Source organism: Equus caballus, chromosome 4 (assembly GCF_041296265.1).
Source record: "Equus caballus isolate H_3958 breed thoroughbred chromosome 4, TB-T2T, whole genome shotgun sequence".
Taxonomy (NCBI): domain Eukaryota; kingdom Metazoa; phylum Chordata; class Mammalia; order Perissodactyla; family Equidae; genus Equus; species Equus caballus.
Genome location: NC_091687.1, coordinates 20,485,180 through 20,497,226, shown reverse-complemented (window position 1 = coordinate 20,497,226; position 12,047 = coordinate 20,485,180). Strand labels below are relative to the sequence as shown.

Sequence of the window (12,047 nt, the reverse complement as noted above, 5' to 3'; positions counted from 1 at the left end):
AGTGGACCTGTGGAGTGCTCCTGAGCCGCCCGGCCGTGACGTCCATGCCAACATGTGCATCATCGAAGGCTGATTTGATAATTCCACGGAACTTTAGTTTTCACCCTGTGTTGATTCTTAAATGGTCCATTAAGATGGAAATATTGAGTGGTTAATGGGGTGAGTTAGGTCGGCATATATACTACTTAATTGTTTTACAGGGCTTAAATTAAGGCGCTATTACGTATGAGCTAAATAGGAGTATAGGCGATGAGTGGCAGTTAGGATGGATACATTCTAGAACTTTCCTGAAGCCCTAGATTTGTAAACTCCTCTATAACTTTATGCTTCTTCTCATAAGATGAACCCCCAAGGTCTCAATAAATGTACCGCTGAAGTCTCTTGTTTAGTGCTGGTTCTTTCTGGGCAGCCATCACCCCCGGTTTTTATGGTTGCTGAGTGTGGGTCCTCAGTTTACGGATGAGGACTGTTTAAGACCACAGTGCCCTGTCGGACAGGGTCCGTGGGCGTCTGCCGCCCTGCATCCCCCAGGGCCCCTGACTTTCTATCAGCCCACTCTTCCCCTCAGACTCAGCAGGAGTTCTGCCTGCTGACTCTGGTGTTCTTCCTTGTGATATATTAATTATTGATTACATGGTAATTATTAATTATTGATTCAGCACTTTTGTCCTTTTAATATCTGCCCACAGGATTAATATTTGACTCCTCATAACCTGAGTTATAGCAGCATCTTTCATCCTTCCGCACAGGCCCTAGAAATGCAGGGCCCTGCTCACACTGACTTCCCCCGTCCGGATTTGGGGTCCATTTCCATGCCCCGCTCCGCCCTGACTCTAGCCTGGTTATTCCCCAGCTCCTGTCCACGCCACCTCAGCCAGCTCTTGCCGGTGGCCTCTGTTCCGGGTTCCAGCAGTGACTGCCCTGGGCGGGCCTCCATGTCTCATCTCCGCTATGTCTTTTCTCCTCACATCTGTCTGTCTGTCCATCCTCCTCAGGGCTCTGCGCGTGATTCGTTTAAAGCCTACCACATGTGGTGTCTCTCTCCCAGGCCTTCCTCAGACCCTGTCTTCCAGGTACTATTGCCTGGAGGGTACAGAAGCCGGGGGCGGGGGGTGGTCTGTGGCCTTCAGCTTCTGCCTAAATCTTCCCCTGGTTCTGACCACGGGGCCGCCCTGCAACGCCCCCCTTCAGCTTCTATGCTTTCTTCAGGCAGGTTTTGTTGTCGTCGTTCTGTTTTGTTCTGTCTTGTGCCCTTTCGCCCGATGAGACAGGGAAGCTGAAGCAGAGGCATCTGGGACTTTTGTGGGGAGAGGAGAGGCAGGGAGGGCCAAATGTTCCGGAAAGATCTGTGAGCTCATTTATTGATCATGCACCTGATGAGGTCAGAGTGTAGCCGCAAAACTTGTTTTCAAATTCAAGGTTCACTACCTAGCGCTCGTGTGATTTGGGGCAAGTTGCTTAATTCCTCTCAGCCTATTTCCTCAGCTGTTAAGCCAGGTTAATCATCACCACTTTCTATTGTTTTGTAAGGAATAAGTGAAATAGAGCTAATAAATGACATTTCCTGAGTGTTTACCGTGCGCAAGGCTCTGCTACAGAGCAGATAGTAACTGGCGCACTCCTCACCCCCACCCTGCGGGGTGGGTGCCCCTCTTAAGCCGTGCTGGCGTTGGAGAAACCGAGCAACAGGACGCAGGCCCCTGGCCTGGGCACCAAGCCCTCAGAGCAGGGCCAGGCCAGCCATTTCTCAGCACCCGCCCGCTCCGCTCTCCCTTCCTGCCAGTTAGGGGCTAGTCACCTTTGGTGGGTGAGGGTCTTGCTGCTCTGGGCCTAAGCCCCTTGTTTGTTCAGTGGGTGTCACATGGAGCTGTTTGGGAACAAATGAGACTGGATTATGTGACTTGCAATATGCTGCATTAGAGTCCACCTCAGTTGTATTTGCCGTGTTGTTAAGAAGTGACAGATCTGAAAGCGCAGACAAAAGGAGTCAGGGTTATTAGAATTATTAGGTTACAAATGAGAGAAACTAAGTCCAACGAGCTTAAGCACAGTTGTTAGGGGGATATAGGACTGCTTTACAGAGCTCCAGGCAGGAATGCAGCCAGGCCTCGGAAAGGAAAGGATGGAAGCTGAGTTGTGCACACTGCCCAGAGCCCGGCCCGTGTCCCCAGGCTCCCTCCCACATTTCTGAGTGTGCTGGGTTACATCCCTTGTTGTATGTTAGCAAGGGTTCTCCAGATGGGGTGTACATTTATATATACATATGTATGGGGGAGATTGATTTAAGGAATTGGCCCACATGACTGTGGAGGTGCAAGTCCAAAATTTGCAGGATGGGCCAGCAGGGAAGAGTTGCAATTCAAGTCTGAAGGCAAAATTTCCTCTTCCTTTGGGGACATCAGTCTTTTACTCTTAAGGCCGTCAACTGATTAGATGAGGCCCACCCACATTATAGAGGCTTTACACAGACTCTACTGATGTAAATATTAGTCTCATCTGAAAAATACCTTCAGAGCATCCTTTAGAATCATGTTTGACCAAATATTGGGGTACCAATGTCCTAGTCAACTTGACACATAAAGTTACTCATCAGAATCTCTGCATGTGCATCTCTTTCTGGCATTTGCTCTGGCATTCTCAGTGCCATCTTTGCTTCTCTCTCTGTGTCTGCCCCAGGCCTTCTGTGAAGACAGACCTTCTCTGGCTCTCCGGCCAGTGGAGGGCAGAGGAGGGGCACCTGGAGATTCGCAGGTACATGTTTCATCAGCAGCCACACAGTGAGCCTGTCTGCCATGGCTTTGGCCACTCGCCAGCCCATTTGGTGGCCTTAGTGGGCCAGGGCTGGTGTCTTTGTTGAGTGCTCTTCTGTTCTTGTCTCTTCTAGACTTTCAGGGAAGGGAGAGTCTTGATTGGCCTCCTTAGGGCTTGATGTCCACCTGTGATCCGGCCAGCTGAGGCCGAGGCAGTGGGTCATGCTATGCGACCATGGCCACTTGTGGCCCACCCATCCTGATGGGTCTGTGAGCTGAGCAGATGCTCCAAAAGATGTTCCCTGTGCAGGCAGGTAGAAATGCATTTGTTCTACAGTTATTGAATTACCTCTGGAATATCAATAAATATAATACATCTCGTTCCTTACAGAAATTTATGCTTATCTCAGTTATGCTCCTCTGCCCTCAAATGATATTTTTAAAAGTTGTGAATTTTGGAACCTGCCCCCTAAGATACACATTTGGCTGTGACCCCTTGCTGCTGCTAAAGGTTCTTTTTCACTTTTGCCTTTTAATGCCCAGAGGATGACGTGGACCTGGAAGCCCTGGTGAACGACATGAACGCGTCCTTGGAGAGTTTGTACTCGGCCTGTAGCATGCAGTCGGAGACCGTACCCCTCCTTGAGAACGGCCAGCACGCCCGCAGCCAGCCAACACCCTCAGGAACAAGGTCCCTCCAGCCACAGGTGTCCCCACGGCAGAAGGTGCAGCGCTCCCAGCCTGTGCACATCCTCGCTGTCAGGTGGGACCCGTGGCCGCGGGGGCTGAGCCTCCGAGAGTGCGCGGGTGCTGTTGCGGGGACGCGACACTGCTCTCTGCTCGGCCGATGCACTCCTTTCTGTCTAGCACGGCAGCACTGGGTTGGACTTGGTACCTGGTTCAGTTGAGATAACTTTTACTGAGCAGCCGCTCTGTGCTCAATGTCATGCCAGGTGGAGGGATGTGCAGGAAAACCATCAGAGGAGAATCCTCTGGAAAGAATGGCTGCACAGCCAGTTGAGGGCTCCAAAGCCCCGCTGCCCAGGGTGGGGTCTGGGGATCAGGATCAGCGGTGTCCCAGAGGGCCTGTCAGAAATGTGCAACATCAGACACTTGATCACATTCCCCAGGGGATTAAGCAGACAAGGCACAACCTCTGTGGAAATACTGGGGCTGGAGGAAGGGACTTCCGGGGAGGAGAGAATGTTCCTTGCAAGTGGCAGATCTCTGAATTGGGTGTTGTGGGGTGAGTAGGAGCTGAGGGATGGGGGAAGGGATTTCATGAGCAGCAGAGACGATCCCTGTTGTCCCAAGTGGCAGGATTTCCTTCCTTTTTACGGCTGAATAAAATTCCATTCTATGTATATACCACATTTTCTTTCTCCATTCGTTGCTGATGGACAACATGGATAGTATGCTAAAGAAATAAGCCTGTCACAGGAGGACAAATACTACATGATTCTGCTTCTCTGAGGAGTCACAGTCAAACTCATAACAGTAGAGAGTAGAATGGTAGTTGCGGGGGCCTGGGAGAGGGAGATGGGCAGATACTGGCCGAAGCGTACGAAGTTTCACTTACACGAGGTGAATGAGTCCTGGGGACCTGCTGTGCAGCTCGAGCCCTCACTTGACAATACTGTATTAGACACTGAAACGTTTGCTAAGAGGGTGGAGCTCATGTTGTGTTCTGATCACTATCATCACAATGTTAATAAATAAAGAAGGTAGGAGTTCAGTTTGCGGGTGGTGGATATGTTATGGCCAGACTGTGGTGATGGGTCTCGTGTATACTTATCTCTAAACTCATCCAGTTGGAGAGATTAAATATGCACAGATTTTTATGTGTCAGTCATACCTCCACAGAGCGGTTTAAAGAAAGAGATAATCCCAACAGGTGGGGGCCACATCCAGAGGGTCTTTGTGAGCTGTTCCAAGGGGAGAGACAGGAAGGGGATTTGAACAGGAGCAGTGAGGAGATTGGATTTGGGTTTTGGCACATAATTCTGGCAGCCTGGGGTCAGAGGGCAGTAGGATGGAGCACGGCTGACTTGGAAGCTGTTTCAGGTACTGCCTGGAGATGGTGGTGTCCTCACCCGGGATAAAGGAGGGAGGGACTGGGTTTATCAGCACTGAATTATGGAGGGAAGTAAGGGGACACAGTGTTAGGGAGCCTCAACTCTGTCTTGAGTGCCTGGGAGGTGGGTGGCCAGAGAAGTTAGCAGAACGGCTGTTGTGAAGGGGCGTGGGGTGTTAAGGGCATTGTGGACCTTCTGAGTGTAGCTCATGAAATCCAGGTGAGAAACAGGGCAGCTGCTGAGAAACTGGGTGGCCCCCTCCCGGGTCAGTGTTGCCTCTGGCGAGTTTTCAGGTGAGGATGGAGGGATGAGGATGGGTAAGGGATTGAGATCTGCCTGCCTCCCGGGGCTTCCTGGTGGGAGGGTGTGTGCTGCACTGTGTTTTGAGCCTTGGTCAGACTGAGGGTTCTGGTGGCTTCTCCTTCCTCAGCACTGCATCTTCCAGGGATCTCGTTTCCTTTCATGGGGTGGGGAGGTGGGGGTGAGGGGTTCATTTCTGCTTCTGGAAACTTCTGTGAGGCTCTTTCTGGTCTGATGTGCTGGCTCTTCTGCAGATGACCCTCTGGCTCTGACCCTCTGACTCTTTGTCTGAGAGTAAAGGCAGAGCTGTCTGCAGGTGGAGTGCAGAGGCTTGGGTGCCATATAGTCGGCTGCCTCTCGGGCTTCCTGCCTTTGGTCACATCCATCCTCCCAGCGTTTGTCTCCCTCTGCTCTCTGGAGCGTCAGCTCCATATTCTTAGGTCCTCATGAGTTTGGTCTGGAGGGAGAGACTCATCTCCCCTGTGAGCTTCCTTGGGTCCAGGGTCTGTCAGTCACCCATCCGTGGTGGCCTTGGGGAGGGCCCTGGGAAGACAGGGTTGCAGCCCACACAGGGACAGTACCCAAAGCTGGGCCCAGATGGAGAATGATGTTGCAAAAGGCATGGCTCCTTGCCAATTAGTTGCCCAGGACCCTTGAGCATAGAGTTCTGGATGAACTTGGTCCTGTGCTCTGACAGCTGCCTGTACTGAGTCCCGGGGAATAGATGGAGCAGGCCTGCTCCCTAGGGCAGCAGGCACTCTCCCTGCCAGAGAGCAGACACTGTTTCTCAGGCCCAGCCTCTTCTCACTGATGTTCTCTCACATAAGTAGTATCGTTTCTTACCTTCAGATGCATTTAGAAAAAAATGGGCGACCAATGTGGGATGCCAAAGGTTTATTATGTAAGTGAAGCCAACTGCTGAGCACTTCCTGTGTGTAAGGCTCTGTTGAATATTCATTTATTAGCTGGTTTAGTGGTCATTACATCCCCACGAGGCGGGTGGTGTGGTGACTCTCAGTGCCCAGGTGAGGAAAGTGAGGCACCAGAGGAAGTGACTTGGCCTACACCTGGCGAATGGGGTGCCCGGATGCAAGCCCAGGCTGAGGGGCCCTGAGGGGCTCCAAATGCAGTGAGCACTGTGCTGGGTATGAGGCCCACGGGTCAGGGTCTGCACCGTGGCAGGCTCCCCAGAGAGTGTCAGATGGAGGCAGGTGCAGAGCAGAGGAGGAGAAGGTAGAGAAACTTCTCGGACAAGGCCACAGTTGAGCTGTCAGATCTTGAAGGAGGAGCGGACTGTGGTAAAGCAGAAGGGCAGTAGGCTTGTTCTGACCTGGACAGACGGAGGAGCATGGCCCTGCCCATCTTGTCCCCATCCCTGACTCAAACATCCCTACATCTTAGCTCCCCTCTCCACGTCAGTGGGATGTATCTTTTGGCTGTCAGCCTCTTGAAAGGGGATTTTTTTCAGCTTTGTGTAATGTCACTTAGTTTTACTTTAGGTAATATTTATGAACGCCCATAAAGTCAACACAGGACTCTTTTTTTTTAATTTTTAAAAATAATTTATTGAAATGAAACTCTTACGACATAAAATTAACCGCTTTAAAGTCAACATTCAGGGGCATTTTGTGCACTCCCAGTGTTCTGCAGCCCTACCTCTTTCTAGTTTCAGAGCATCGCTCCAAAGGAGACTCCCTACCCATGAAGCAGTGTCTCCCCACCCCCATCCCCACACAGCTCCAGGCGGCCACCAATCTGCATCACGGAGCTGTGAATTTACCTATTCTGGACGTTTCATATAAATGAAATCGTACGTTATGTGGCCTTATGTGTCTGGCCTCTTTCACTTAGCATAACTTTTTTTATTAGAGATTTTGTTTTTAAGAGCAGTTTTAGGTTCATAGCAAAATTAAGAGGAAGACACAGAGATTTCCCATATCCCCTGCCCTTCCAACACATGCATAGCCTCCCCCACTGTCAGCCTCCCCCACCAAGGAGGCACATTTGTTAGAACTGATGAACCTACATGAACACGTCCTAATCACCCACAGTCCATGGTTTCCATTACACTTCATTCTTGATGTTGTACGTTCTGTGGGTTTGGACAAATCTATAATGACACAAATCCGTCATTATAACATCATACAGAGGATTTTCACTGCCCTAAAAAACACAAGACTTTTAAAAATGTTCAAAACAACCTACTAAAGAGAGACGCTTTTGTGAACAACTGGAATGCCAGACCATCAGCAGCTTGTACTCTAAGTCAAAACAAAATAAAACTCTCGTTCTTGGGGTTGGTCACTGGTTAGAGGTCGTGGGCCGGAAAATACTGAAAGTGGATATGGCTGCATCTCCTTCTCTCTTCCTCTGTAGGACAAGGGACAGACGTATCAGTTGGACACTTTGCCAAGGCAGAATCTGTTATGGGAAGAAGCTATTATGTTAACAGTAAAAATAAACTTTCTGGCATGTTGTCAAGCGACGATAGGAGGGCTTTCCCTATTCGGAGTGCTGAGCTCCTTCATGCCATGGGAGTATGTCAATCAGTGAATCACTTCCTGGTCCACCTGTAATGGCTGGACCAGCCTCTCAGAATCAGGCTAAGTTGGTAAAAAGAGAACAAGTAAAAGGTCACAGCATCCGTTTCTCTAGTGGCAAACCCCCCAAGAAAGCTAATGGATCTTTAATGTAGTCAAATTGTAAAATTAGCTAAAAAATTATTTGAAGACACAGCCTACATGAGGAGTTTATGAGGTGTGTGTAACAAGGAGCAGGACTGGGATGCTGAGCAAAGTCAGGGACCAAACTGCAGCTCAGCTGGGGGCTTGCTTCTCTCCTGCAGGTGGGCAGCATCGCCCTGGGATGGACGGAGGGGGCTCCGCTCTCAGGAAAGCCCTTAACATGTGGACAGGAAGCTGCCAGCAGGACCCTGGGGAAAGGAAACTTAGTGCACTTTGCACTGTTTTTGCTTTGACTTTGAACTTGATTTTTCTGCTGTTTTCATAATTGCATCTGATTCGCCATCCTGTGTGTGTTTGCTTAATTGTCTGTCAAGTGAGGTTTGCATTCTTGGGAGGAGGCAGCCCTGGAGAGATGCCAGAGAACAATGTGGTGCAGATGCAGAAGTGGCTCCCCGTGGCATGAGTGGGGTGCAGCAGGGCATGTATGAGGTGACCTGAGCACAGGCTTTGTGCTCCAGGGAGGATGGCTACCTGAAGTATTGATTTCCAATTAATTCAGGATCAACAACCTTTTGTGTAAATTAGCATTCATTCCAGAATTCAGATGAGGGCACACGAAGCCTCTTCTAGTATTTTCATGTGGTTGAAGAAGTGTTCATTTTAAGGTCATTGAAAAATAGTTGTTCTCGTGAAAATGCTCTTACAAACCTCTTCCCCATCAGGTATTTATTGAACTGAGAAGGTATTTGGAGAAAATGCTAATAAGTACACGTCATGCGCTGAGCATCGTTTCCTATGTGAGCACACCCACTGGCTTCTCGCCCCCCACTGTTTAATGAGTGAGGGAATCTGTACTCTTTGAGTCTGAGACTGGCACTTTTAAATAAAAATTCAGTTGTAGTAAAGTACACATAACATCAAGTTTACCATCTCAACCATTTTTGAATGTATAGTTGCCATAGTGTTATGGATATTCACATTGTTGTACAAGCAGTCTCCAGAACTTTCATCTTGCAAAACTAAAACTCTATACCCATCAAACAATAACTCCTTGTTCCTCTCTCCTCCCGCCCCTGGCATCCTCTGTTCTACTTTCTATCTCTGAGTTTGAGGACTCTAGGGACCTCATAGAAATGGAATCATACAGTATCTGTCTTTTTGTGACTGGCTTATTTTACTCAGCATAATGTCCTCAAGGTTCATCCCTTTTGTAGCATGTGTCAAATTCCCTTCCTTGTTAAGGCTGAGTAATATCCTCTGTATGGATAGACCACATTTTGTCTATCCATTCATGCATTGATGGATCCTGGTTTGCTTCTGCCTTTTGACTATTATGAATAGTCCTTCTGTGAACACGATACAGGTGTACAGGTATCTATTTGAGTCCCTCTTCCAGTTCTTTTGGGTACATCTTAGCAGTGGGATTGATGGATCGTGTTGGGGGGTGACAGCTTTTAATGAGCGATTGGTTGTCTCTTCTCTCCCAGGCGCTTACAGGAGGAGGACCAGCAGTTTAGAACCTCGTCTCTGCCGGCCATCCCCAACCCTTTCCCCGAGCTCTGCGGCCCAGGGAGCCCCCCTGTGCTCACGCCGGGCTCCTTACCTCCGAGCCAGGCCACTGCAAAGCAGGTGAGCGTTCCCCTGGTTTGAAAGCCAGGCTGCTTGGCTGTGGGGTGGGCACCATTGAGCTGGCTCGTTGCTTTGGGGAGAAGGGAGGGAAATTGTGGGATCTTTTCTCTTAGTTCTTTTCCTCTTGCTACTGTACTTGTTTTGTGAAGCTTTTTAATTTACTGGCCCCAAATTTCATTTATTAAGTCAGGGATGTACCTGTGTTTAAGAAAGAGTCTCATAAAAATGGGGGAAAAATAATAACTTAATGCTTAAAGATGAGTTTTAGTTCTCTGACAAAATTTTATCACTGTATCATCGTCATTACCCAATAATTCTGTATAACAGAGGTGTTAAACGCTGAGCTTTCTCAGGCACCTGACCTTCAGTCCAGCATAGTTGAAGAGTTTCCCTGTTACATTCCTGACTTTGAGTGTGATGTGCTCAAGGTGGAAGAATTTTCACTTGACCTAGAAGGGGACAGTCACCTGTTCAAACTAGTAGTTTCTACCTTGAAGTGGGACCATGAGGTGTATGTTATACAGCCACTGTCCCCAAAGGAGGAAACTGAGGTACAGAGAGTTTCAGTGACTTGCCCATGGTCAAATCACTGGTAATCAACTTGTCAGAGAAATGGACTGGCTGCTGCCTCCCTCCTGGTTGGGAGGGCCTGGACCAGGGTGGGTTGCAGGCCCAGGAGGGAGACCAGTGCTGCTGTGGTGTGGGGCGTGATGAGAAGAGTATAATGATAATAACAGGATGACAGCAACCTCCAGCATTCACTGAGTGATCTCAGAGTGCCAGGCGTGGTCTCACTGGTTTATATGTTTATTTATTTGTTTATTTATATGTTCATTTATTCCTCAGAACAAACCTGAATTAGGTATGAATGTTATCTCTGTTCTACAGTTGGGAAACTGGGACCCAGTGTGAGTGATGGCACTGGGTGTGACCCAGTGTGATCAGTGGAGCGTGGTGTGACCCAGTGTGAGTGGTGGAGCCTGGTGTGACCCAGTGTGAGTTGTAGAGCCTGCTGTGACCCAGTGTGAGTGGTAGAGCTGGGAGTGACCCAGTGTGAGCAGTGGAGCCTGGTGTGACCTAGTGTGAGTGGTAGAGCCTGGTGTGACCCAGTGTGAGCAGTAGAGCTGGGAGTGACCCAGTGTGAGCAGTGGAGCCGGGAGTGACCCAGTGTGAGTGGTAGACCTGGGAGTGACCCAGTCTGAGTGGTAGAGCTGGAGGGGGATTTGATATGGGATCTGGAGCCTCCGATTTTAGCCACTAAACTAAGTGGCTCCTGGGACCTTGACGTTCCTTGTTTTTAAACAAGTATATTTCAGAAGTTTCTTTGCCTTTTCTGCTAGAATCACTCTCTTCTCCTACACTCTCCGCACTTTCCCGCCTTCGCTGTCCTCAAAGCATGATATGCCACCAAACCCTTTCTCTGCACGTCCATCGTCCCACACTACACAGGGTCTGCACGCTTAGCAGGGACACATTTCTTCCAACTTACCGCTCACCAGCTCTCAGGTACTTCTCCCATGCTGACCTCAGGCCTCCAGAGCAGGCTGCGTTGTCCTACCATCAACACTTAGAAGGTGAGGTAAGTGTCCCTGTCTGGGAGCCAGCACTGGCTGGGCTGAGGCACTTTGTCACATGCCTGAAGTACATCTGGGATGTCTGCCTCCCTGGTGACCTTCTGCTACAAATAAAGGTCTAGACAAGCTGTCTGTGGATTGGTCACTGAGGTTGTTTACAACGTTACCCATCCTAAAATAAGACCATGAAAATATTATCTGGCTCTCGCCGCGGTTGGCACAAAGACGGGCCTCCACCCCCATGGGCTCTCCACCTCTGTAAGCAAAATCAGGAAACCCAGGAATTTTGCCTGCTGTTTTTCTTGGGATCCGATTAGTTCCCCATGAGAACATTGCATTGGTGTCGCGTTTCTGTCGCTCAGATTCCTGCAGCCCATGGGGACCAGCAGGCACAGGACGGATGCTTCACACTTGGCACCACTTGTAGACAGTTGGTGTTGGTTGTGTGTAACTAGCTTACAGGGACGTTTCTCTGTTGGCACTAGGTTCTGACTTTTGATCTTGTGAAAAGCATGTTTCGTTGGCGCTGCTGGTGGGGGTCGCCAGGCAGCCTCAAGAGGCTTCCCCGTCTCGCAGTCTCGGACCATGATGAGAGCTGCTGCTAACAGGCAAAGGAGTTTGGGTCCTTTCTTTGCTACTTGCCTGAGGGAAAGAGAAATCTGGTGTTGTTTCTCCTTTCATATCAAGTCCAAGGGAGACAACTGGATCAGCATCAAGAGTTCTGACGTATAAAAATAGATGATGGGCGCTCCATGTATGAGGCCCACATAACACCATCTCATCCACTGCGAAGAACGGGGTCAACGAGGGAAAAGAAGATAGTGTAATGCCTGTTTAGAAGGACACTGGGGACAGTGAGGCCATCAGAAACCTCTTTCGATCACTAGTCACAAGAGGTGGAAGAAGTGAAGAGAGATCTGAATAGCCATGTTAAAGGAGAAACGGTTCTTGCCCGAGGCACTCTGGCTAAAGTGTTCTAAAATCCCCTGTCAGACAAGTTAGGAGACTCTCTGCCACCTCTCTGTGGGTTTCCTT

General features: G+C 49.4%; 1 protein-coding gene across 7 annotated transcripts in view; it reads left to right on the top strand.

Moving 5' to 3' along the window:
- Positions 1-12,047, top strand: part of GRB10 (growth factor receptor bound protein 10) — a 205,153-nt gene that overhangs the window by 115,174 nt on the left and 77,932 nt on the right. For all 7 annotated transcript variants that reach the window (XM_070264433.1, XM_023639064.2, XM_070264430.1 and 4 more), the window contains 2 exons: positions 3,294-3,513; positions 9,297-9,438. In XM_070264433.1, coding sequence (XP_070120534.1) covers positions 3,329-3,513; positions 9,297-9,438 — 327 coding nt within the window. In that variant the 5' untranslated portion in view covers positions 3,294-3,328. The remainder of the gene's footprint in view (positions 1-3,293; positions 3,514-9,296; positions 9,439-12,047) is intronic.